Source organism: Corvus kubaryi, unplaced genomic scaffold (assembly GCF_017639235.1).
Source record: "Corvus kubaryi isolate FWS band 111438036 unplaced genomic scaffold, C.kubaryi_AGA036_p1.0 78, whole genome shotgun sequence".
Lineage (NCBI taxonomy): Eukaryota > Metazoa > Chordata > Aves > Passeriformes > Corvidae > Corvus > Corvus kubaryi.
Genome location: NW_024582065.1, coordinates 8,684,576 through 8,712,318, shown reverse-complemented (window position 1 = coordinate 8,712,318; position 27,743 = coordinate 8,684,576). Strand labels below are relative to the sequence as shown.

Sequence of the window (27,743 nt, the reverse complement as noted above, 5' to 3'; positions counted from 1 at the left end):
AACAGTGGGGGATGGCCAGATTATCCATCTCAGCTGTTTGCACCATTCCCTGAGTGAACAAGAAAGGAAACCCAGAGCATCTGCCATGAACCAGTGCTCCAGGAGAGCCCTGAGCAAGGACTTGCTGCTCCTCAGGACACATTTTTATTGACAGAAGCAAGTGGAAGGGTGGAATTCCAAAGGCGTTCTGTTCTCTCCTGCGTCTCTGCTCAGGGCCCAACCTTTTGCCAACAGCTCACCAGAGACTTGTGAATAATCCCAATAATGTACTTCACTATCGCCCCAAAGCAAACACCATCCCGCTAATCTCCCCGGGGCCTTTGCTCAGCTGGCTCGCGGGACACGCGGGCACGCACTGCCTTCGCTCGGAACCACTTTGTACCTGAACTCAGGTGTTCTCACATCGGAAACCCTGCTGCATCCACGCCTGAGAGGCAAGAACAGAACAGGCTTGCAATCCCTGTGATGAAATGCGTTTGGTGTCTGCAGGCCAGATGCCAACCTAAGTCCAGTGGTGGTGTTCCCTCTGACTTAGCAGGAGCAGGGTCTGACCCCAAAGCAGCTGTGATGGGATAACTGCAAGCCTCCCATTTCCTGGGATCGCTTCCTTGCTCACACCAAGGGTGGATTGGCTCTACTGTCAGCCTGGCACTCAGGGCTCACCTTAACTCTCGGCCTTAGGGCACCACTGGTAGGTAAATACTAAATGGCACAATAAAAACATGGACAGTGTAAGGTAAGACTGGTAAAAGAGTTCAGCTAAACAAACAAACAAAAAAAGCCCAAATATGTGTTTGTATTGTTCTAAGACACAAGGAGCTTGTTTTTCTTCTAATTACACTGGTTCAAAGTAATTATTCTCATTTATCCTCCATGTACATGAGCACATCAAAATAGGAATTGACCCAGCATCAAATATTCCCTGTTTTAGGAATTATTCCAGCTGCTCATAACACGGAAGGTCCACAAGAGCCTGGGAGAATGTATCCACACGCAGGCTTATCTCTTCATTTCAGACCATTCATCATTCCTTGCCTGGAAGCAACAGTTAATTTACAATAACTCAATGTCAAGATGGCAGTTTAAATCCTCTTGAGGATTGCCTCAGGAGAAGATTTTGTCCCAGTTCTTCTGCAGCTACTGTAGAGTCAGCCTCTTTTGAAGTCACTCAGCTTTAGAACGTGATAGAAATAAAGAGTGAAGATCTGTTGGTGCCCATCCCAACCCAAGGAAGGATCAGCTCTCCAGAGCCTTCTCTTGGGATTTCAATAGGGACAGAAATTAGAGTCAGAACGTTTTGGATTGGAAGGGACCTTAAAGATCATCCATCTCCATCTCCCCTGCCATGGGCAGGGACACCTCCCACTAGACAGAAAGGAAGAATATGGCCAGCCAGAAAACCCTGGATGGCATGGAGATGATTTCCTAGGGTGTCTCATTTTCTCTGGACATAGATTTAAGCAACTCTTGTACAAAGTAGGAGATACTTCCAACTTAGAGTGGAGGACAAGGACCAGAGCCAACACCAACAGACTGGACCTTTCTGAAAAGGCCACATCACAACCAGATCTGTTCCCCAAACCTCCCAAACAGCAATCCCAACAAAATCCCTGGGAAGAACCCTCAGAGCAGAGCAGAGTTTCCACACCCCCTTCTCCCCTTTTCTGTCTCTTACATTTACTTGGATTCAGCTTTATCTCTTCATTTTAAGGACTCTCTCACCACATTTTACTGGCGTTGATGGCCCTTTTACCAAGGACAATCTGCATCGAACATTTTGGAAAGCAATGATTTAAGAAGCTGCAGGTAGCATGGCAGAGTGGCTGACGAGCCATCTCTGGAAATCAGAAGGTGTTTAAAGAGGGTGTTTACAAGCAGAACGCTGCTAAAAGTCTGCCTTGGTTGCAGATAACAAGGCTGAGACAATGACAGATTTCCTTCCCCTGGCAGCCAAGAGCAGCTCCCCGTGATTGCCTTGCCGTGTTTATCCAGGATGCTGGGAGAGAGCAGGCACCAAATATGCAATTAATTGGCAGTTTGCAAGAGCATATTGCCTAAAGATAAACAGAGTGGGTGATCGTGTCGTATGGAAAACGGCTGAGTGCTGCAGATGTAGCATTGACCCAGTTTAAAAAAAAAGAAGTTTTTTTTGTTCTCTTGGAAAATAAATGTATTGAAATGAATACTTTTTTCTTTTTCATGGTCCCTCTGGCCGTTGAATATTTTGTGTACGTAAGCCATTCTAGGTTCTTTCTTAATCTGGAAGTACATAGTAAATTATGAATTAGCTGAGAAGTTTTCCTGCTGACATCAGAGGAGCAGGGGGCACATTGTGACACGGTGTTAATGGCCTTTACTCTTCACCGAGGGTGTTTTGCAAGCAGGAGAAGGCACAACTGCTGGATTTAACTGGGAATCAGGTGATGTGGAAAGGAACAAAACTGCTCAGGACGGGGGATGTGGAGATCAGGTCTAGAAGGAGGAATGGTTTTTCACAGAATCACGGAATCACAGAATGATTTGGGGTGGAAGGGACACCTTCCACTATTCCAGGTTGCTCCGAGCCCTGTCCAACCTGGCCTTGAACACTTCCAAGGATGGGGCAGCCACAGCTTCAGGGAGGAACTGGACCAGGATCAGGGGCTTGGCAAATGGAGAGTGCTGTGAGTGGGAGGAACATGCTCCAGTTGCCAAATACAGATATTGTCAGACAAAAAGGCACAAAGATGACATGAAACCCAAAGTGAGGGAAGGAAAAGAATGATACAGGAGAGGACTGAATGCTACTGAGGAGCTCAGGATAGGATATACACTGTGGAAAATACGCTGAGGCTGGAAAGGGAAGGGGAAAAGCAACCTGAATGTGATGCTGGTTAAGCTGGGAAGCTGGAGAGACATAAGAAGGGATATCTGTGACATGATCAGGGCAGCAGCACAAACCTGTGGATCAAGTGCGAGGCACAAATGCTAAAGAGACGAGCTCTCACTTTCAGGAGACAGAATTCATTAGTAGGAAAGTCCTCGATGTAGAATTTCAGACTTAATGTTCTGCAGCTCCCGTGCACGGCAATAGCAGGCAACGAAAATCAGCGCCCTCACAGGACAAAAGGACACTCTCCCCTCTCATTTTTTATATTCAGTGCTATAAAACTCAAGCCCAAAGCATGTGACAGAACTCTCACTTCATTTTACTGCTACCACACTGACCTTTCCAGCACTGATCAGATCCAACAGGAAAACAAGTCACAACCTGGCAACTTCTTTGCAGGGACAATGCACCGAGATCATATCTGGCCTGACCAACGTGACACACCAAAAATGCCTTTACAGGAATTCCTGATCCCATGGAGAGATTGTTACAGCAGGCTTTGACTTGTTGTTTTGCTGGATCCTCTCCCTGTGCCCTCGGCCCAGGCTGTGAATGGAGTGGACAGGGTACACTGCACACTCCACAGGTGAAGATGTTCCTTCTTCTACACCGAGGTGATTCCAGGTGAATTCTTCATGCAGGACTCAGTCCAGATTTCCTTTGAGTTCCCCCAAAGGCCAGGCCTCAAGGAGGAATTGGAACACCAACACAGCAGCTTGGTGTTTCAGAAGCATAGCAAAAATTCAGCAGCTTTTTAAAAAATCTTTTTCTTTTAGATCAAAGTTTCTGTATTTGGGTACCTAAAATTAGCTAGCAAAATAAGTGACATTTTATTCAGAGATGCAAAATTTCCATTGATTTTAATGGATTCAGCATCCCAGAAAACTAGGCCACTTATTTATGTACCTACATAAGCATTTGAATCCCTAACTTGAAGGAGCCAAGTTTGTAAATGATGACCTTATGTTTTAAAAATCATGAGACAACTCTGCATGCATCAGTCTGTTATTCCCTTTATTTCTGTCAGCAAGGCTCATTCAGAGGTAGATTTAAGCTGTAAAATGTGCCTTTAAAGTTTCCTGCAATAAGGTCTCTTCTATTTAGCAAAACACTTAGGCACAGCTTAATGTCTTCCCGAAGAGAAGCACATGAGGGAATCGAGGCTAACAGCTTCCTCACCGCCCTCCTTGAGATGAGGAATGAATCTCTGTCTCCCCACAGAAAATTGCTGATCCTGATGGGAATGGCTCAGCAGCCTTGAAGACTCTTTCTGCCTCATCACTTTACCCTAGGAACAGACTAACATTGCACAGTACTTGGGTCTGCAACGCACAGCAAGGTAACAACACTGAAAAAACGCTCCATAGGTGTTCCAGGCCAGGCTGGACGGGGCCTGGAGCAGCCTGGGACAGTGGAAGGTGTCCCTGCCCATGGCAGGGGGTGGCACTGGATGGGCTTTAAGGTTCCTTCCAACCCAAAGCATTCTGTGATTCCAGGATTCTGCAGGGACGTGTGTTTCGTGCAGGGCCAGGGTGGAGGGAGGGAAAGGGGCAGCAAGAAGCAGCAAGACCCCAAGCAAGAGGTGTTCCTGGGGAGAGCAGGTGTAAAGCAGTGAGGCACCAACCCTTTGCTGATGCAAACCCTCAACCCCTTCCTTATCTTGTAACTTATCTCTTTTAATCCTGTGCCACTGAATGCCCCTCAGTAAACTGCCATGTGGCTGCTTAACGAAAGAGCTGTATAATTTACCTCCGATTGTTTCAAACACTTGGCAGGAAACAATAGATAAAAACTGACAGGACTTTCACAGTTAACAATGCAACCTAATGAAGTGAAATACTGCTCAGAGAAATATTGTGACAGGTATCCATGGATTCAAATAAAGGAAAAGACATGGTCGGGTAGATTGGGCTCTGCAGTCCCTCAGCCCTGACTGTGAAGTCACCAGATCTTCCTTCCCTCTGTCTGCTCTTGTGTCGGGCTGGTTTGGTTACACAGCACTGAATGCAAGTTTGTCAAAGCAGGGAAGTTAAAAAATTTCCCAGAGAGGAGCTAAAATGAGTTGAGCTCCATTCTGCCACATTTCCACATTCCTGCAGCTGTTTCCTGCAGGAGTTCACCACTGGAATGCCACGGACCATGGGAGGGAAGCAACGGGGGAAAGCCCTGGACTTGGACAGACACAGAAGCAGGACTGAGGTGCCAGCAGAAGCGTTTGTGTGCCGGTGATCACAGGGACAGCACCACAGGAGCTGGGCTCGGGGGCTCCTGCCCGGCTCACTCCTGAAGGCACTGGCAGGATATCGAACCTCGGGAGGAAGAGTTACTGCCACTGCAGACAGCCACAGGCACTTTCTATTTGCCTTTATCTTACAAATTGCAGCTCAGAGCCTGAATTATTCAGAGCAGACTCCACTGACAGCTCCTTGGAGCAGGGGGGACACAGACACACAGATGGCGGCTGCAGTTTTCCCCTGCGCAGGCGTATCCCGGTTCCCAGGGGCTTTGGCTGGACAATTAGCGCAATTTGTTAAGCAGGCAGGAGGCAGCGAGGTGGAGCACACCGTGCTGGGCAGACAGACAGGAGGGAACCAGCCCCTCTCCTTGTGGTGCCCTCAGAACACAGGATACTGAGATGAGCTGCAGCCAACCTGCCCTGGCCCGGGACAGACGCCAGGATGTATGGGGCTGGTTACCTGCGGTGTCACCCACCGGCCTGGCTAAAATGGCATTAGAGACCCCAAGGAAACTAATGATCAAAAGCACTGTCAGGGAGCTTTTCCCTGTTGTGATCTTCCTGTGGGCAAGGTAAGATTGTCTTGGTGTGCTGTGAGGAGCTTCTGTGCACAGAGCAGGATCAATAACCCGATGATAAATCTATCTGTATCTATATATACACACTGCTGACTGTGCCACAGCCCCGGGTCACCCCTCACAGCAGTGTTTCTGGCTGCTTGGTCACCCTCCATGCTGCCAGCCTCCCTCTGCCTTGGCCACAATGGAGAGAGACATAAGGCTGTAGCTTTCCCAAAAAATCACAGGCAAACAGAGCATCTGGACTTTGAGGCAAGTTAAACACTAGGAACTAATTTGGTTTCCATGGTGAAGGACTGCAAAGTTTCACTTACGCTAGGAAGAATGGGGGGTTTCCATTTTCTGGCCTCAGGTAAAAGTGTAAAGAAAATTACATCTGGATGGGAGTGGAGACAACTGACTGGGAGAAAACTACAGAAGAAAATGAAGGGGGGAAGTGGTGCAGCTCCAGCAGCGCTGCCTGAGTACCACCAGTGTGATGCACCCTGGCCAAATTTTTGTTATTACCTGTCCAACTCTTTTACACAACTCAATAAAGAACACCCTGACCTACGGTGGGAATATGCTCCAGCAGCTCTGAGGAAACAAGCAGGCGAACCCCTGGGAAGGCAGGAGAATGGGAATTATGGGGTGTGGAGTCAGCACAAGCCCCAGGCAGGGCTCAGAGCCCACTCTGCCCCCTCTGTCCCAGCCCCTCAGCCCAATGGGCAGATTCTCTGCATCTGTGGCCACACTCTGCCCTCTGCACAGAGGGAGTTTATCTGCTCTGGACAAACCTAGAGAGGGAACATTTTAAAAAGCATCTGGTCTGCTCCCAGCAGTCCCCTCCAGCACCAGGATGCAGCATTCCTCAATACTTTTAAGCTAAAACTGTTCAAGGGAATGTGAGATGTGCCAGACTCCGTATTTCTAACAGGAACTGACACTGCCAGCACTGGAAATCAGATGGGAAGAAGTCCTCAGACAAGGAGACTGATTAAAAAACATAACTGACACTGGCAAATAGCTTAAAGGATTTAAACCCCACCAAATTAAATCCATCCTCAACCCAAAAATAAAACATACAGAAAATCTTTACTTTTATACAAGTCAAAGTTAATTTAAAGGCAAGGAAATACTCTAAAGGCCACATGGATTTTTCATGTATCCATGCACCTGATAGTCAAGGCCCTGCTTTCAAATTGCACTTGAAATTAATTTACAATGTACTGATGTTTCTGAACTCACTAAACTAGAACTTCACAGGAGAAGGCAAATGGGGGCAACTGGATCAGATCAAATACCATTTTCTGGGTGGCAAGAGGGAAGAATCCTCCTGCCTGGAGCACTGAAAAGATACCAGGAACTCTTTGGAGCAGCTGCCCCTCTGCCCTGCCCCGAGTCCTGGCACCCCAGGCACCAAAGGCTCTGGAGATGTGTCTCCACTGCCACAGGAGCGCTGTCCCACAGGCAGGTGAGGCTTGGGACTGGCACAGCCCAGCCCCATAGGACACCCCCACTGCCCCACAATTCCCTGCATGGCACAAACATTCCCACCGGGAATGGCACCGGTTTTGTCTTTCAGCCTACTGTTCTCTCTGGTTTAACCAGAACTTATGTTCCATTCACAGAAGAAAATCATTCTCTGTGTGAGAAAACACATAGCAGGCTTGAGTGTAACACTGCTGTTACCACACCCCAGCAAAGATGAAAGAAACAATGATAATAGTAACCAAAAGTTTAAAAAATCTCTATGCATATTTCACTATGACAGAGATTTGCATGTTCATCTCCAAAACTGGGTGAAAAGTCTTAAAATACTGGTTTTGCTATTTTAACTGTAAACACAGGAAGCTTTTTCTGTCTCTACCTACTCAATGATACCATTTCAAGGCTTTTTCTACAGTTTCATTACACAAAAAGGGGAAAAACAGAAGGAAGGAAAGAAATAAAGTCCTGTCTTTTAACTAGTGAAAACGCAGTCAAAGTTACATAATAATTCTATGAAAGTGGGGGATGTTATTAGCATAGGGTGAATCAGAGGAGGTTCTGGAAGAGCTGCACAGGGCAAGTGACCCTGTGCTGTGTCTGGAGCCAAGAACAGTATTCCAGGAGGGAATCTCTCTGAACCAATGTGTTTGAAGGCTGCAAACAACCTGGATGTTCAGTTTGGTGAGTCACAGCTTGTGGCAGCCCATAAAGACTTTTGTGTCTGCTGTGACTATGATTAATCTCTCAGATACAGCCCCAAAATCAAAGTTTCAAAGGCCCTTGGCTGCAGCTGAGCCATGACAGCACTGCTTGGGTCCCTGGGGAATTAATGCTTCAAACCTGCCCCTCCTGCAGCTGTGCCAAAGCTGCCACTGGCTCCGAGGGACAGGAATGGGCTGCAGAGGGCACGGACAGAGCTGGACTGTGCCAGCAGCTGCCTTGTGTCATCCAGGGGGACTGTTCCTCACTGGGAATACCAGGGGCTGCTCCCTGGGAAGAGCTCCCAGCTGCGAGGGATCAGGGGCACTGGAGTTCCCGCACTGATTCCCTCTCCAGTACCTCAGCCCAAGCCCAGAGTTTTGCTGCAGCCACCACAACACAACCCACCACTGCCGTGTCCTCTGGGTGTCATTAATAAATAATAAATGAAAAAAAAAAAAAAAAAAGAGGGAGAAAAAACCTATCTCCAATGTTTTGGAGCACACTGAGAGGCCAACAGCAGTGGCAGGCACGAAAGGAAAAGTCTAAGGGGCTGGGCTCTGGGGAACAGCAGCTTTGCAGTGTCACAGAGACAGGTTTGCCTGGCACTCGCTCCTGCTTCGCTAATGGGCCTGGTCTCATTGGGACTGAGGGTGGAAGAAATCTGCTTCCCATCAGTTTTCCTGCGCTTGGGCTGTGGGAAGTATTATTTCTTGGAGGATCAGGCAGTTTATTGGCTAGGGACATTTCTAGTGCATTTATTTTGTTGTTGTTGTGAATTTGGATTAGAGGCATCTCCTTCCTCCTGACAGTTGCTGGCAGCATGCTGTAAAAATATGATTAATTAAAGTGTGACTATGAATCCACTCAGAGGCTTAGAGTTTTACTCCTCTTAAGACTAAATAGAGAAAGGGCCACTTAACCAAGTTCAGACCTTGAAGCAGATTTCAAAGTTCACTCAGTTTAGCTCAGCACAATGAGGAGGTTCAACCTTCAATATTTAAAAGCTACGAGCCCTTGGAGAGAAGAGACTTCTGCTTCTGGTCCAATCCCAAACACAGAAATAAATAAATAAGAGATAATTAACCAAGCCACGCTCAGAAAGGACTCCAGCAGCACGGCAGAAATACACTGCTCACCTGGGGGATCCTCCTTAGCCTATGTGACATTTTTACCTTTGTAGACAGCTCAGCCATGGAACACACGCAGCCCTGAGGTTTTAGATTAAAACAACACACTCTGGCTCTTGCTCTGCAAGAAGCCACTGGAAATCCTGGAAGACCTTCAAAACTGAGCAGCATAGTACTTGAAAAAGAGACACAGCTTGACTAAATTGAAAAATCCGAATTTCCTAACATGGACTTAAAAGGTGCCACTGAATCATTAATGACTGCAAGATAGAGCTGGCTCAATCTGAGCAGGGCTCAAGGTCTTCTTTTGAAGAAGTCAAACTTTAAAAAAAATAAAATAAGAAAAATGTCTGCTACATTCCAAGGTCACAGAGGGTTCCATGAAACTCTGTATCTCTCCCAACTCCGACTTCCTAAATGACAGTCACTTTTGAATCCGGAGCACCCACTTCAACCGAGCATAATTAGCTGGGGAAGGAAAACATATCAGCCTAAAAGAGTCTTTCTCTAACAAGAGGTTGTGAGGGGCAATGCGCTGCAGATACAGATGGAAAATGGGGCTATTTATTTATTTCAAGAGCACAGAATAGCTATTCATTAAATGTTACTTTTAAGCTGTTTGGTATTCAGACTTTTCTGACTGACAGACAGCCTGGAGGGCCGGACTGAGAATGGGAAGCATGGTTTTGTTGCTTACAGGTATCCTTGGGGTCATTCCCAGCCCACTTTTCCAAGCTCTCACGCTAATTTCCCACCACCAGTACTATCTTCAACCCCCACAGTCAGTTCCTCGGCATCACTAATTCTGTTTTAGACAAGAACCCAGGCTACAGTAAAGCCCCTAAACAGATGAGCTGTTAGGCAAAGAGGTCAATTTAGATGGTCTAAGACCGAAAATGTAAATTTGAAATGAAACATTCAAAGTTTGGGTGAGGGCAAAAAAATATATAAACTCTTTGAAAGACTAGCCATTATTAGAGATTATAAATCTGCATGCTAATTTATGGGATTGCTATTGATATTTTCTTTCTAGTTCAGTTTTTAGCCCTTTTCTTGCATGCAGATAAATTCTAGTTAAGAGCATTGTGATGTGCAGAAGGCTTAATGCAACAGAAACCCCCTAATATGCAATGTAAAGATCTCAGGTTCATTAATAGTCCTAGGAGCAGCTCGTTTAACAGTTTATTTCACAGGGCTGAGTCCATCTGAGACACTGGGTGCAGCAGAATCGCCTTCCCACAGACGCCCTTTGGAATGTCCGTGCCAGGCTCCTGTGGGGATGGAGCTCATTTCAAGGGCATTCTTCACCCTCAGTCCATTTACTGGACAGGTAGAAACTGCAGAATCCTGGAAAGGTCTGTTTCCCAGAGATCCCAGCATGATCTGTCCTCTCTGCAGGCATTTTAATAAGAAAATGAAATGAATACCCAAACACTCTGCCTCTCATCAACCATTGATTCACCTACTGGCAGTTTCAGTAACAAATTAGATCAATGTAATTATTGTGTGTGCACACAGATGTCAAATCACAATCACTATGATCAGATCAGCTGGGTGTTTCCTAGAAAAACAGTATTTATCCATATTTGGTAGAGGAGAGAATGTGCATCTGCCCACCCCAACTCAAAAGAGACAAGTTTCCCAATGAGGTTTTGACACTGTTTCATGGACTAAACCCTGAAAATAACAGATTTTACTCTGGGAAATGAACACATTATTTTTCTAGTTCTGTGCTCTATCCAACCACTTCCTCTTCAATAGATCCAACTATGGGAAAGGCCAAAAATTCCCCAAACTTTGTAGCTTTCAACGCACTGGAACAAGTCAATATTTTGTGGGTACAACGCCCACCTCTGGTAGTGAAAGGCAGCAGCTGAGCTGACAGAGAGACCCCAGAGGAAAGCACCAAGATCCCCAGAGAACAAACCCTGTCCCCAGGACATCCCCACAAGAGGCACCCAGACATCCTTCCCCTCCTCCCCCAGCCCTCCCACTCCCTCATAAACCTCCCGGCTCTCAGACCCAGATGGGATCCTCTGGTGCCACTGGGAAGCAGAAGAGACCTGTTGGGTGCTTGACTCCTCCAGCACATCCTCTGGGCAGGCTCAGGGATGGGGAGCTCTCCCTGCTTCTCCAGGCAGCCTGTTCCGACTGACACATGGGTGCAGGCAGGTGAATTCCCCACACCTGGATGCCTGCATCTTCCCACCTTTTCTCGTGTTTACCTGTCAATTATCCACCCTAAATTCTTTCACCTCCCCCCTGTTGACACCTCTGAAATGCATGGTTATGAAATTCATCCTCTGTTATCTGTCAGCGACCCAGATAACAGCACTGCCTGTGCTGCACGCTCCCTTCAGCATCTCGAGAACTTATCCTTATCCAGCCAGAGCCGTTTCCCAAGCTCCGAATCCGATGCTATCGGGGCTATGTTTAGATCACACATCAGGGCCTCGTCAGACGCCGTCCCAAGGAGCATCCACCAGGGCCCAAGCCTACTTTGCTGCCTCCAATTTATCTTGTTAACCATTCCCAAAAATGAGTATATTTTAATTACTGTTTTCTGAGAATTGGGATTATTTTCCTTCTAAATATATTCGTCTGATTATCTCCAGGATGAAATTCATTTGGTTAATTACCATCTTTTTAATTTGTTTAAGACTGCGTTTCTGTTTCCTGTGCTGTAACACCTCCCTGCCAACTCTGCCTGCATTTATTCAGTGTCTGACAGATTCCCATCTCAGGGAACAAACAGAAGGTTTCCATACAAAACATGCAGCGCCCCGAGCCTTGCAGGCAGCCTGTGATCCCACCTGAAATCCAGGGGAAGGGAGAAGCAGCACTCAAATGTGAGCCCCTCTCAGCCTCTAATTCCACTTCCAATCCATGTACTCAATCCAAGCCCTCCTGGCAGACACCCCTTTATGTAACATCTCATTCATCCCCCAAACCCCAGCAGTTTTGTACCTGGATTATTCTACTGTCATCTTATTACTACCCCAAAACAGCAACAGACAAATTCCAATTTCATTACCAAGATCTCGATTCCAGTCACTGACGTATTTACTGGAAGAACCCAAACGTAATTTTATTTCCAGTTTTTTAGACTGTCCCAGTAATAAAAAATAAAATCTTCCGTGGGTAATGCAGATGAGACCAGTGGAGACATTAGGAGAAATTTCAGATATTCTTAAGCCAATAGAAACACCTCCCAAAGGGAAAGGTCACGGCACCTAATTAAATTATGTACATGGACTTGGAGTGCAGAACACCAGGAGAGCATCCAAAAGCTTGGGAAAAGATGTTTACATGGAGAACACTGACTGTCCCAGCTGGGTGGACATGGAGCTTCCTCTCCCTATGACCTCAGCCAGGCTGATCCCCTTCTCAGTTTGCAGGGATTTTGCACAGCAGCTCAGGAGGCTCTCCCAGGGCTGCCTCGAGACCATGGCTGTGCCCCAGCACAGCCCCTGGGCCACCCCAGCCTCAGCTGCACCCACGTTTCTTTTCCATGCCAACATATTTCCATCTTATTCAGAAAGCTGTTTGTCCCTTAACAGGGCACATTTTCCAACCAGCTTTGTTGTTCTGCAAATTATGGGCTATAAAGAATTAATGGTGGAATATAAATCAATTTAGTTCACTGAGAGAGTGTGTGTTTTATGTGGTAGAGGTTTCCAAAGAAAAGTAATTAGTTGATTTGGCATTTTAATCTTCAGAAAAATAAAGAAGCTATTTTTCTCCTAAGAGGATGTGTTTGAACACATAAACATATGCTGCTTTTTCTGAAACTATATTAAGAAGTATTATTTATTGGTTAGATGTGGCTGACAGCTATTTCTACTGTCTCAGGAAGATGCTCTGTGATAACGATTTCACTACAGGGACTTCACTTTCCAAAATACCTGACTAAAGGCTTTAAAAAAAAAGCCAGAGAGGTCCAGTTCCCTTCTCTCCCACGTCTGTCCCTTTCCCAGGGATGTCCCTTTCTTCCCCAGGTGGTCCCTTCTAACGACGGTTTCATGGAGATTCCACGACCACAGGGCTGACCTGTCCCAGCAGCTCATCCCTCCATGGCTGCACAGGGACTGTCCATCTGGCCACTTCCATAAGCAGCAAACAGGCACCAGGGAAGCTAAAATCCTTCTGTGACGCCTGTGTGTGTGTGAGGAGCAGCCAATCCTGCTCTGCCCTGGAGAGCCCGAGGAGCTCAGGCAGAGCCCGGGCTGACGGAGAGCAGCAGCCACCTCCCGGGGACTATTGCATAAGATGCCTCCGCTTTGCAATTCGTTCTCTCCCTGGCTGCAGCCCGAGTGTCTGAAGCCAAAGGGCTGTTTTGTGCTTTGTGAGAGAATAAGCCTGTCCCACTGGTGAGTCTCATTTGTCCTCTCCATGTCCGTGCCACACAAAAAAAGGATTCCACCTTCCTCCCTTTGCTGAATTTCCCACATTAACACCCCGGGTGTGTTCAGTAGAGCCAAAGCAAAACCAGCCAGCCAAGCATCTGAGTTTGCTTTCCCCCTGCTCCCCCATAACAACTCATTTAACAGCAGCACAGCAATTAGAAAATCGATATTCCATTCAGACATGACTGTTTCGGCTGCAGCATTGCTTAAGGAACATCTCTCGCAGCCCCATCTTTGCCTGGACAAAGGATAAGGCAGGAAGGACACCCCGGTGTTGGGAGACCTGATTGATTTAAGATGATTTCCCTTAAAGCCCACATGGTATTTGCAGACTGTTCCAGGTACAGGCAGTGTGGAGATGACATTCTCCTAATAAGCAGCTCTGTGCCAGGAGTGTGCATATAAATACAGCTGCAGAGAAATGCAAGCTTGCTTTCTTGTTTAGTATCACACCACCCACCTGAATAAAACAGAGCTTGACACATGTCATAAGGAATTACTGGAAGAATGCAAGGCCCTTAGGCACCAGAGTCCCATTTGTATTCCAGTCGTATTAACCAAAAATAAAATAAATAAGTAACAATCACAGCTTTGCCATGAAAGGATTTTCCAGCCATTCAAGCACTTACTACGATGCTGCTACACACTCCCGTGCTGGAAGTGCAAGGGCAGCAAAGGGGAGGCAAACAGAGACAAAGCAAAGAGCAGAAATCACAACACAGAAATTAGTGAGATTTGCTGCTTTGGAGCTCATGCTGGAAGGACCAGCCTGGCCCAGCTCAGCCCAGCTCAGCCTGCCTGGCCCTGCCGTCTTCCCCGAATTCTATAATTAGTAACAGTGATTACTCCAGCAGGATTCAAAACTCTGCCCATCTGCAGAGTCCAGGGTGGGAGCAGCCTGCTTTGTTTTCATGTTATTTAAAATAAGAACCGTAATTGCCAATTGTTGTGGGGGAAAACCACTCCCTTATGGAGACAGGCACGATGGAAAGCACTATGTGGGCTCCGCCTTTCCAAGCCACTAGGGAGAACGGGAAAGCAAAAATTCCCCAAACTCTGAGCAAACCCACCCACCTTCCCCAGAAAAGTGAAAATCAGATATATGGTTACTAAATTAAGTAGCAGGAACTCCTTTTGCAGGGAACACGAGTGCTGAAAGCCGTCCAACACAGGCTTCCCGAGTCCATCCCACATAGCAATCCCTGGTTTGTTTGCCTGTGTGTGTGCTGTTGTGTAAGCCATAATTATGCAATCTCACAGTTTAGCACTGAGGACATTCCCAGCTTGTTCCAGCTCAGCAGCAGCTCATGGCCATAACAGAAAAAGCGAGACTTTTTCTACAAATTTATTGACATGGAATAATGTGACCTCTTGTAGCACGGAAAAGGGCAGTGCAAAGATGAGCTCCGGGAAAACAGGCCACTGCTGGCCAAAATTACCAGCAGTGGACTTCCAGTTAATGCAAAATGAAGCCAACCATGGCAGGGACATGTGGAACCTTTAAACTGGTCCATGACGAGGTTTCTATAAATTGGATGCCCTGACACAGCAAAGTGGGAGCTCTGTGACCTCAGGAGCAGCACGACAAACAGCTGCACAGAGAGGCTGCACAGAGAGGCTGCACTGAGAGAAAACATTTCCCAGTGCACTTTTTGATGGAAATGGTAGATAAAGTCCCTGGACAAAACAGCCCATCCCCAGTCATCATCACAAACTGCTGCATCTGATGACTTTTTTTCAATTGGGTCATTAGTCACCCAAATAATTTTTCAACAACAACAAAAAAGAAAAAAAAAAAAAAAAGAAAAAAAAGAGAAGATTTCTCAGTAGACTGTTCAGGTGAGACAGAATGAGTCTAATTTTGAAGATTCACAAATAGTTGTAAATAATGGTCAGATACCAGGAATAGCTGTAACCAGTGTTTCAAACTATTTAATCTCCAGAGGTATCCAATGGGTTTTGAAGATCTCTTTATGTTAATTCATTTTTGGAGCTGAACACAGCTGGGAGGAGTCACTTTCTCCAATGTATTGTACTGACACCCAAGTGTTGTTTTTTATGTACCAAACACCAGGAGCACAAATCAAATTTAATCCTGTGCTCTTTATGCACTGACATTTATAGAAATAAAAACGTGTCAGAGGAAGAAAAGTGTCCACAAAACTACTCAGGGCTGAGTGATGCTTTCTCAGCTTATCAGTGACAGGGGCTGTGGTTTCAGCACATCACACGGCAGGAAATCAAAGTGCCAAGATGCAGGCGATACAGCACAGCCTGTTCTGGGAGCACTGACACTGCTCCAGCCTGGCACTTACTGCAGGACCGAGAATGCCATGGGCTGATTTGGAACCAAGTAGGATAATGGGCTGGGAGAAATGAGGGACTGTGAATTATCACAGAATCCCAGACTGGTTTGGGTTGGGAGGGACCTTAAAGCCCATCCAGTACCACCCCTGCCATGGGCAGGGACACCTTCCACTATCCCAGGGTGCTCCAAGCCCCGTCCAACCTGGCCTGGAACACTGCCAGGGATCCAGGGACAACCTGTGCCAGGGCCTCCTGACCCTCACAGGGAAGGATTCCCTCCCAATATCCCATCTAGCCCTGTGGTCTGTCAGTTTGAAGCCATTTCCCCTTGTTCTATCACTACACACTCTTGTAAAAATCCCTCTCTTAAATGTTTAAGGGAACTTGATACTTCCAAAACCTTCAGACTTACAATTGGACTGGTGGAATTATTTAGGTCATGTCATGCTTTGCATGTTAATTTGAAAAAATAATCAAATCTAACGTGTGTTTCAGAATGCCAATGCCAGGACAGCCAGCCCAGGAAATTATTGATGAGCTTTCAGACAGGACTGAAGCAATTAAGAGTCACTTTTGGTTGTCTGAAAGAAGCTTGGTGACCTGAGTCCAGCTCTGAGGCAGAGAGAGGAGATCCCTGAGCTGTCCTTCAGGGCCACATTCATGCACAGGATGTTTTTTTCCCATTTCTTAAAGCTGTTATTGGAAAATGTCACTATTCATTGCCGAGGTTCCCAGGATGCAGCAACTCTCATTACACCTAAGCCTCCCCAGCACAAAGCAGCCACTGATAACCTGGATGTATTTGCTGCAGCTGCTGTTCCAGAGGCTGCACTCCCGTTCCGTGAGGGGATTCCCATCATTATTGGCTCTGTTATTTTGTATCTCGTTCCTCTGCGTAATGCTGACTCCAGATCCCTTCATTTTAACAAAAGGATGTGTTCCTCTGACACGAGCAGGGATGAGGAGTCTCAGGGATAGAAAGGGATGCTGGAGGAACAGCAGCAGGTCATGGTTTTCCCTAGGCTGAGGGCACGGGAGCCCTGGAGCCCCTGTCCCTGCTGCTCCCAGATGCCCAGAACAGACTTGCCAGTGCTTCCAAGGCAAACAGGTGGAGAAAAGATGTTTCTTCCAACAACATAATACTCTACATGAGCAAACACACTGAGTAGGGAATGCCTCATAGTGATAAAACCCATGGAAAACAATTCAAGAGGAGTGTCTTTAGCTGGAAAAGACAAGGAGACTTGACAGGACAAATTATCAGCAAATAATGCATGGTAAAATCAGGAATGAATTGCCTATTTCTATTTACTGTCTTTTCTAAAATGGCCAACGAATAGATAATAAAGATGAAAGATAATGGAGTTTAATAGATGAAAAACTGCCAGTGCTATAAATTATGTATCAGACAGTGTCTGTCTGAGGAACTCGTTGATACAAGATGTAATTGAGACCAAAAACTTCACACCAGTCAAACAGGATTATTGTTATTTCTTAAGACAATGAAACTTTTTCTACTGTTCAGAAGAGAGAACAAAGCTCTCAAGTCAGGGAATAACAGAGAGCTGGCCCTGGCTCCTTGGCCACCCCTTGGACGTGCTGGAGTCCCTCTGCTCCTCCCTCCCTGCTATCGCAGTGTGTAACGGAGGGTGTGTGGAGGCTCTGCTGTTGTGTGAGAGGTTGGGACTGAGATTAATGAAGTGAGGGAGAGCCTCACCTTCAACATGGGTGACTTTATCTAATGAGGGTGAGACACCCTGTCTGGGCTGGCACAGAGAGAGAGCTTCAGATATAAAGGCATCAAGGCAAACTTCTCTCAAGTGTGTGTCAGAGCAGGTACAAGAGGGCCGCGGTAATGAAAAAAAAGACAAATAATTCTTTGCCCTTTTCTTGCAGGCTTCACTCAAGGACTGGAATTGCTCTATGAATACATATCACAGAGCTGCCAACAGACTCAGGAGGCAGCAGTGTTATACAAAGATCGTAAGCCATGCTTAAGAGACGAGAGTTAAAAAAGACTCCAGTGCTGCAGTCAGCTGATGAATTTTCCTATCTTATATCTTCTGTTAGAACATGTTTAAACAGAATCAAAATTATTGCCTGCTCTGTAGGGCTCAAATGCCCGTGTAAGTGAAGCTGGGAGTAACTAGTCAGAGGAAGAAGGACTGAGGCGATTAATGTGAGCTACACTCACTTCCCTAGATGGCTCAGAGAGCTTATAACAGAATTGGGATGCTGGAAAGCAATTAAAAGAACTAACTTAAATAAATCTCCAGTGCTGAAGGTTTGCCAGCATATACCTCTAAATTCTCCTCTGATGCAACCAGGCCCCTTCCTCCAGGGATGTTCTAACAAGCTCTCAGACATCAGGATAATTATTGCAAAGTGTGACCCAGACTGTGGTTACTGGTATAATCAAAAAACCCCTCGAGGTTTCAAAATTAGACACAGTCTCACCGGTGGAGCAGAGTTTCCAACTCTTGGTAACAGTGTTGTAATGACTGAACTCCCAATTACACTGTCTGAGAGGGTAACAGCCCCGGTGGCTGGGGGTGATGTTGGGGCTGTGGGGCTGCCCACCCAGATGGGTTTTCCTTCTCCCAGAGAGGATTCCTGGCAAGGAGCACACTCCAGGAGTAGCAAGGGGAGACGAGAGGTAAGAGCTCACAGAATCACAGAATATCCTGAGCTGGAAGGGACCCACAAGGATCATCCAGTCCAGCTCCTGGCCCTGCACAGACACCCCAACAATCCCATCCTGTCCCTGAGAGTGCTGTCCAAATGCTCCTGGAGCTCTGGCAGCCTTGGGGCCGTGACCATTCCTGGGGGAGCCTGGGCAGTGCCCAGCACCCTCTGGGAGAAGAACCTTTTCCTGAAATCCAGCCTAAATCTTGCCTGGCAGAGCTTCATGCCATTCCCTCAGGATGGAGAGAGACAACATCTAAATGCTGTTCTTGTGAGAGTACGATTTGACTGGTGAAGTCCCTTCTCCAGCAGACCAAGCACTGCTGTTCCCTCACACCATTTTCTAAGCAGAACATGTTCCTCTGATATTTCAACTTCTCAAACTGAGTGTTTGATCCCTTTGGGAAGCTTAAGGCCTGTAGTGGATTTGCTGGTTTCTGGTGCACAGGGAACTTCCACTTCCACTGCTGGGATGTAAAGCCTTGCTGGGTTCTAACACGCAATCTCCAATTTAAGCAAACAGGGAGCAAGGGAAGAAATGAAATACTAATTGCAATCCAAATTGCTCCATCTTCCATCCACCCCCTGCCAACCCTGCTCCCTGCTCCCTAATCCATAAGGTCTGAGTGATGATCAGTGAATAATTAATTCGGGGGAGCTGGAGAGGGTTCCTGCAGAGAGCCTCTGCGGATGCAATATCCCGTTCAGGAAAGGCACCAGGAGCATCCGGCGGGGCCTGGCGGAGCCTCGGGGTGCCCAGCACCCTCCAAGGTACCCCCTGCACGTGGCCCTGTGTCACTCACTAATTACACCTTGTTGTAGAAGCGCTGTGCTCACCCACACGGACCTGCACAAACAACACGCACTGCCACCTTCCCTGGGAGCACTGGGGAAGGTGAGGAGGTGCCACGATCCAGGGAAATCACGGACACTGCCATGCCATGATTAAAACTCTTCACATCCTGATGGCACTTGGCCTTGCCTGGTGCCCGGGAGGATTACGGCCAGGCAGGGGATAAACACCAGACTCCAAGATGAGCAACAGCAGCCCTGAGCCTTTCATTGCAATCCTCAGAAGGCAGGCATTGGTAAAAACTCTGCTCTCACCAAAAGAATTTAACATATAAATCCTTCTCTCTCTCTCTCTCTCTCAGTGTATTCCCATCATCTAAAGTGCTACTATATAGCAACAAACACATCCCTAATGGAACAAATCTCCCCACACAGCCAGGACAGCAAAATATTAATAATTCAAGGTACATAGAGCCGAGTTATGTAAATCACTTGGGACCTGCCGCAGGCCCGCTCTGCACAGGGATTCCGCCGGAGAGGCGGCACTGGGGGCTGGGATGGGGTTGTGGGTAATCCCCCCTGGAGTGGGGGAGGCAGGGTACAGGGCCAGCTTAATCCCAGAGACATCTGTAAACGTGAGCAAAGGGCACAGCCTGACAGAACAGCTCTGGCTTTCTAATTCCTACTACATTTCCATCATTTGGAACGAGGGTATGCCACCCTCCTGCACATTATCAATCACAAGGCATGCCACAGCGCTTTCTCATATAATTACTTATGTAACACACGTGGATTAAAGCTAAATTCATATTTCTGGCTTTAATTCAAATCAGTTCAGTATTTTTAAACAAATTACATTTTCATTCCAGCTAAAATGCATTGGTTTAATTCAATTAAAATCAGTTCTTGCTTTTTTTCATCACACCTGGCCTGAATTGTGCGGAACAGAACCTAAGTGAGACATTCTGTAGCTGTACTGAAAATTTGAATTGTAAGCACTGCCAACCAGATAAGCACAGTGATAATATCACTATCATAAGATATCCATAGGTGAACAAACTACTTGAATTCTCGCTAATAACCATTTCAGAGGCTCTATATCCTAAGGTTTTATTAAAGAATATGGCAAAGAGGAAGCATATTTTTTTCCCCAGTCTGGTTTTTCCTTCCCTCCCAGCTGATGGATGAACTTGACAGAGTTATTTGGAATTCACAAGTCCTGAACATCATTACAGCCAGTGCTCTGTACAAGTCAGAGCCAGCAGTGAGCTCCAGCTGCTGCCTCCAGCTACAATCAGTGGATTTCAGTACCCGAGCACTGCAATGACAACTGGGATAACAAGGAACACACGTCAAACATCAGCATGTCCCAGCTCTGAACAAAGGCTTGGAACCCTTCCCCACCTCACTTCCATGTTCACTTGCAACTCTTTGTCCCTCACACAGATTTTCCAATCGAGATTTTGCAAGGTTTCAATAAAGAACAGAGTGGAAGTTGGTTTGAGAAGTTTTTAAAAAACATTCCTTCCTTCTTTCCTTCCTTCCTTCCAAGAGAGAAAACCATTTATTGCTAAAACTGATTGCCACTAGAAATGAGAGGAGGACAGCAAAGTGTGAACCAACATGCAATGGATCTCTCCTAGGAGATGGCAAATTCCATGTAAGAGGGAAATTGGAGGCAGGTGCCAACTGGACATCCTTCCCCCAGGCCCACATAGCACGAGGGACAGGAATGGAGAGTACAGTTATACCCCATTAAATGCAGCTGCCTGTGCCAGAAACAGGGAAAGTCCCTGCTCTGCCATCTCCCTGCTTCTCTGCAGCTACTGGAGTTGGTTCAGTGCCCCAACCAAACAGAAAATCAGCCCTTAAATAATCATTTCCCATTGAATCCACTTGCTGACCTTCCCAAGATCGTGTGAGGGGAAGTGGAACACGTGGGCAGGAGGCAATGGGCTGGGTAAAGCAGGACTGTTCCTCTCAGTGTACACTCGATGGTTTCATAAGGAGCAGTTTTCCCCATGAGCCAGAATCACAGAATCCCAGACTGGTTTGGGTTGGAAGTGACCTTAAAGCTCATCTCATTCCACCCCCCTTCCACAGACCAGGCTGCTCAGGGCTGTGGGAGGTGTCCCTGCCCACCGCAGGGGGGTGTTTAAGCCTGGGATAGAAGTATCTCAGTATCTATTGTAAAGAGATGATATTTAAAAAGAGAAGAGTCTAGAAGGAGCAGAAAGCATCCTCTGGTAGAAAAGCTGCAGCGATGGCATTTTCTCTCTCTTTTTTTCCTTTGAGGTTATTGACATGAAGAGTAATGCTAATGTAATTGCACTGAAATTCATGCACATGAAAACCTCACCAGGGCCAAGTCAGAATAAATGGTCTGTTTGGAAACAAAACGTTGATGCAAGGAGTAGCAGTTCCTGTCTTCGACCTGAAGAGTATCAAGACACCACGGGCCACAACGCAGTGGAACTGTCATCCTGGCTCAGTCTGTGCTCGAGGGACACGAGTGGAGCTCTCTGCTTGTCCCCCTGAGGTGTGCACTGCTGCACCACCACATCCCAGCTGCCAGGCAATGGCCACACAAGTCAATAATGTGTATTCAGACTGGGAGAGCAGCAAAATGAAAGCAAGCATCCTTGTATCCATTAATCAACCTGATCCTTGGCCATGGAGACAATGCCTCGCGATTGTCGGCATTTCCCAAACATCCCTCACACGCTAACCATCTGCAGCTGGAATACAATGCTTTGATTACAAACGTCAAAAAGATGGAGCAGAAAATTAACTTCTCCTTATTTAGTAGGTTTGGAGAAACGTGCCTTCACGCTACACTAATTCAGTGCCCTCAGTATGAAAACTCCCCATTACGATGTCTCGTCAAATTAGAGCCGACGATCCAGCGATGTCATCTCTCTCCTCACACAACGCTCTATTTTGTAATTAAGCAGGACAGGGAAACAATGGCCTTGCGTATAGAGAAAAGGTCAGGGATGCAAAACATATTTTTGCAAGCTAATTGTAAGATGCATGAAGCCAATTATCCCAGCAGAGCCGCATATGCCAAAGCAGGAAGGATTTTCTAATTTTGCTCCGTGACTCCGAGTTGAGTCAATGTACCGACTGCACCCCGTGGGGCACAGGGCTGTCAGGAACCAGTGAGTGCAGAACTGGGAAAAAGGCTGGGAAAATTCTGCCATGATTCTATGATTCTATGAAAATCACTCCAGCCTCTTAGCCCTTCCCTTGGCATTTATTACAACTTGAAGAATTACCAGGAGTTCATTTAGTCAGTAGTGACAAGTATTAGGCATGACCCCCCGTTCAATTAGGAAGTTGGTTTGAACGTGTAGGATAAAGGGAAGTGTCTCTGTATTCCTTTGAGAACGGGGAACACATTTACCTCAGGCCTCTGATACAAGTTCACAGGTATCTGCAAAAGCCAAATTAACAAGAGGAACAGTTGAGACCTTGCTGCTGCCTTGGGAGAAGCTGAAAGGCCCCACGTTGCTTTCAATCCATCTCTGTCCCTCTTGGAGTTATTAAATTATGATTTTTGTTTCTTTCAATGCCTCCCAAAGAAACCCTTTCAAAATGCCCTCTTTCCATTAACAACATCCTCCTTTTTAAAATGTCTAAACTTCCTAATACCACAAGAAGAAGATGAGGAACATCACAGTTGATGGAAAGAAATGATAATTTCTTCCTGCATCTCTCCTTCAAAGCAGCTCTCGCTGATTTTACTCCAGCCTCTTAACACAGCCATTAATTAGAGATCAGTAATTAACTTTCTGGTTCAAGAAATATTTTGCAAAGGAACCCCATTAAAAGGCTGATTTGCATATTCCAGGACAAAGCAGCCTTGGTATAAATGCAGGTACTACACAAGGCCAGTCTCAATTCTGAGACTGTCCTTGAATCTTGGTTTTCTGCTGAAATCTGTTCTCTGATGTGAGGACAGTGGGGACAGGCATCACCCCTGGCACAAGTGACATGGGTCCTGCTGGATGCTCCTGGCTGTGCAAGATGTTTTATTCTGCATTTCAGTCACTGCTGATGGGGCTGGATGGTTCCCTGCACAAACTGCACGGTGTTTCCTCACAGTATCTTCCTTAGAGCCCGGCTGTCCGTAGTGTGGTGTCAGGGCTGCCCTTCAGGGGATCCCCACTGGTGTAGGTTTTCCTACTCAGACAGCTTCCCTGGATAATGCCATTTAAGCAGGAGCCAGAAGAGGAAGCAGCTCTCCAGCACTTGTTCACACAGATCTGAAAGCCCTCCATGCATTCTGGGGTCTGCCAGTGTCCTACTTCTGCAGGATGAGTCATTCCTCTTTCCAATTCCAGAGGAAATAGAGCAACTTCTTCATCCTTCGCCATGCAGCACTCACCAGATTCTCATAAAACTTAACCAATTTCATCATGCCTAAAAATATTTGGCATATCAGGTTTGTTGGGAATAAACAAATGGTAATTAGATCCCCAAGAACTCCCAAACTGAGTTTGCTGCAGGAGCACAGACGTTCATCAGTTCCTGATGCACCAAAGTAAGTTTTGTGCATGTGGAAAGCCCCTCTACAACAGACAGCATGGACACCACAGTAGGAATTAAATGTGTTGCAGTACATGACTTGTACAATTCCTCTTCCCTCTGGGGGTTAGAAGCAAAAATTCTGGATGGGCTAAAAACAAAAAGGAGTTTAAAGAGGAAGTCTCAGTAGTGCAAGTTACTGCTGTTATTAATGCAGGGCTGTACCCCTTCCAAGGCTGAGGCTCATTTAACAATCAGCCATATGCTCAGGCTTTTGTAGTGCCAATAAAAGCTTAAATGGAACGTTATCTCCTGGAATTATATAAAAACCCAAAAAAACAACCTTGCAAAATAATCACAAATGTTGGTAATCCAGAGTCCCTTAGCATTAAATGGATTCTAGGTGCACTGAGGAAAAGCATCCCCAGCAATGATCAGTTCAGGGATTACATTACCATTTCCCACCAAATCATGACAATCTGAAGGCATTTGTCCCACACAGTGATACTGTGGCCCTGCCCTCTCAGTGCTGGTATAAAATCACCTTTGCCACCACAAGAAAACAATCAGCAATGCATCCCCACCAATAATTAACAACTGCAGCAGAACAACCTTCTCTCCCTTCTCTGGCTCTGCTCCCTGTGCTCCATGTCCAACCCAGAAATTTTCTCCATCACAAATTTTGTAGGAGAAATGTGGGTCCAATTAAGAAAAATCCATCTGCCAAATGCTTGATTTGTGGCTGATTCCAGAGGCCACTACAAAGCCAAGCATTCAGCGCTCCACGATAAAAACTTAGTGAGCTGCTGTAACAAATCAGGAGGCAGGAGACATTGTTAGCAAAAAGCCACTTTTTGGAACCCTTTTTAGCTCTAACAAGCAATATGACCAGCCAGCAAATTGAAAGAAACACTCATTCCACAATCCTCCTTTAGATCTCATATTTACATACTCTGACTGTACCAGACTAATGCACCTCTCATACAGAACGTGAGTTACACTTGCTCTGATTTTGCTTCTTTTACTCACTAGCAATAACTGTATTACTGTTTCTGTAACAGGAAAAAAAACCAGTATGCACAAGACTGGCAAAATTTGGCCAATTCTATCCATGTGAACCCCGCAGTAATTTAGTGAAATGTATTTGTTTATATTCTCTGCCCCACACACAAGGCACATCCATGTCATTATCTGTCTGAACATGCATGTGCACAGTTCATGTACTTCATATATTCATCTGAAGGATAAACAGGACATGCAAGGAAAGGAAAAATAAAGGAAATAAGAGGCAGGAACAGTCCCAATTTAGATACAAAGAAGCCAAGTAACAGAAGCATTTACAATCTACTGTAGCTCAGTATTTCAGCCTGGAGTGTTTTGACTGCATTTACTGCACTATTCATTTCTGCTGTGGCATTCCCGCAGAAATTGGCCCACGCTCCAGAACAGAACACTGCTGTAACGGTGACTTCCACGAGCAGAGGAGTGGTTCCTGAACAATCAGCTTCAATACAAGATGGAGTCAAGAATCAAATATTTAAGAGGCGTATATTCCAATACCAAATGCTTCTGCGAAACAGTTCTTGGATTACAAGCACGACAAGCACAGCAGAAAATGCACGAGAATGATCTGAAAGACCGGAGCTCTTTCATATACATTGTGCACATACAATGGGATGGGAATGTTCAGGAAGATAAAATTATCTTCTGTAACCAAAGCCTCGCTGCATGACTGAGAGGCCCAGCTGCTGCTTTTCTTTCACCTCTCTGAGAGCAACAGTCCCTAAGGCCAAGCTCTCCTGCAGAGGACTCCTGCTCACCTGACAGATCTGACACTGCCATGGCAGCGAGGGACTAAGAGCCTGCTGTCAAAAGCCACTGAGTCTCAGTGTCCTGCAGCTCAGGGATGTCTGTGTATCACAGAGGAAGTGCATTTTTGAGTGATGCCTGCCTAACAGAAGGTCTAATCTCAGGTATCATTAAGGTATCATTCATTTTCAGTTTCTCATACTCATATAAGCAAATCTTTGGTTATTTGAGGCTGCCAAGTGCCACCTCTCCTCTAAGCCACCCTTTCAGCTCCACACTGCAAACACATTGCAGCATTCCCTGAGTCTCTTTAAGGAGAAGTTGCAGTACATCTGGCTCTCTGGAAGCCCAGCCAGCTCCGGGGCTCTTGTGCTGGGAGGGCAGGGAAATTACAAGGCTTAATTTGGGAAAATGACTCTGGCTGCAGGGCTGGCCAGAACAGTTAATTCCCATATCCTATCCTGCCAAGTCACAGAACAAAACAAAACTCATCCAGGTAGAAAGGAAACATTGCCTAATCTGCCTGTTCTCCAAGCAGAGCAGCAGCACCCCGTAGGCACATTCCTGGCCACCCGGCTCCGCTCGCTTCCCTCTGGAACACAGTGCCCTACTTCGAGCGTTTGGGAAAACTGCAGCACAGGAATCAAATCAACTCTGTCTGCCCAGATAGTAATCCCTGAAATCTTACTCGGCACTAACCACCACAATCACTTCACTTGCAGAATCCAGAAGGAAAAAGCCTAGGAGGCTGCAATAGGTCAGGTAAGGCAAAATCCAGATTGACAATTGTTATTTGCGGGCTTCAAAAGCTCACGGCCCCTCCAATGAGTAAGTACAGCTAAGACAAAGTAAGTTGTCATTGCTTTTCAAAGTGAAGCATTCACTCAATGGGTTCTCAAGTACCTGGGGTATTAAACTGCCTCTGCTCTGAACTGGTTACATCAGGGTATGTCCAGCCTGGTGGAATTTTCAGATGCAGACTTTTCCTGGCACTTCAATATTTCTGTCACCCCCCAAAATGATTTGTGTAAGGTTGAAAGATCTTCCTTTTGGAAGCAAACCACTGGTCTGTTTCTGTGCTTGGTAAAGGAATCTGTCTTCCCCAACCATGACCTTGATCTGCATGTGAATTTCCACATGAATTTACCTCGAACGGTGCCTGTCTGATGCTCACACTGACATAAATCTACACATACATAAATACACACAAATCCACTAAAGAGCTGCTCTCCTTTCTAAACCAGCTGAAAAATAAACCCAAGATCTCATTTCTCTTTTATTTTACTCCAAATTTGCTCCAATACTGGCCATCCCATGTGAAATGCTTTATCAGATCCATCTGCACATTCCCTGCAACACATCCCTCCTGGACTGAGCTCCTGTCATGGCTCAGACAAGCAGCAGCTCCAGCCACACGCCGAGGCTCCATCTCCGTGTAATGACAGCAGACAACGGCGGGATGGAGACGGATGTGTGTGAGGGGGAGACAGGCATTTGGGGAGATTATGGTTGTTATTGTTCCATGGTATTGTTCCTACCGTGTGTAACCCAGTTGTGATCGGTGCAGTCCAGTGTGGGAGCATCCCTCCACTCCCTCCCTCACCTGCATCAGTCGGCTCTGGCTGCTGCATCTCTGTGCTATTTATATGCGGGTGCATCAACTTAGGATTTATTGAGAAAGAGAAAGCAGAGCAGTCAGGCTTCTCTGCACCTGGAATTTAACCTGAAAAGGGAGGGCTTGCACCGCATCCTCAGCAACAAATTAAAACTACCCCTCTTGCAATTAACCAAGTCTACTTCTAACAGAGATGCAGCCCTTGCTCTGAATAAGATAAGCAAGATCTTAACAAGAGCTGGAAAAATCAGTATCTTCCTTCTCTCTCCCACACCCTCCGCGAAACATCCCCTTACCTTTCATGGTCCACACTCCTGAAGCCAGGTAAAATGTGCCGGAAGCTGCTGTTCCTATCGAGCTTCGGTTGGCTCTTTGTCCTTTTGATGGAGCCTTTAAGCCGACGGCTGAGGAACCCCTGTGGGGTGAGACAAGAATACTAAATTACAGGGCAGAGGGGAGCGGGGAGCGGGAGCGGTGCCGCCCGTGCAGCCGGGCACAGCGTCCCCGGCAGCTCCCGCATGAGCGGCGCTGGCAGCGCCTGGCGTCAGCCAACATCTGCTCCCGGCGCTCCCAGGCCGGGGCTGCGGCGCGCGAGACTCCCCGAAGCCTCCGTTGCC

The 27,743-nt window shown here is 46.5% G+C and overlaps 1 protein-coding gene across 8 annotated transcripts in view; it reads right to left on the bottom strand.

Moving 5' to 3' along the window:
• The window catches only part of LOC121676365 (DAB2 interacting protein), a 163,924-nt gene that overhangs the window by 71,391 nt on the left and 64,790 nt on the right, over positions 1-27,743 (bottom strand). For all 8 annotated transcript variants that reach the window (XM_042052765.1, XM_042052766.1, XM_042052767.1 and 5 more), the window contains exon 3: positions 27,423-27,541. In XM_042052765.1, coding sequence (XP_041908699.1) covers positions 27,423-27,541 — 119 coding nt within the window. The remainder of the gene's footprint in view (positions 1-27,422; positions 27,542-27,743) is intronic.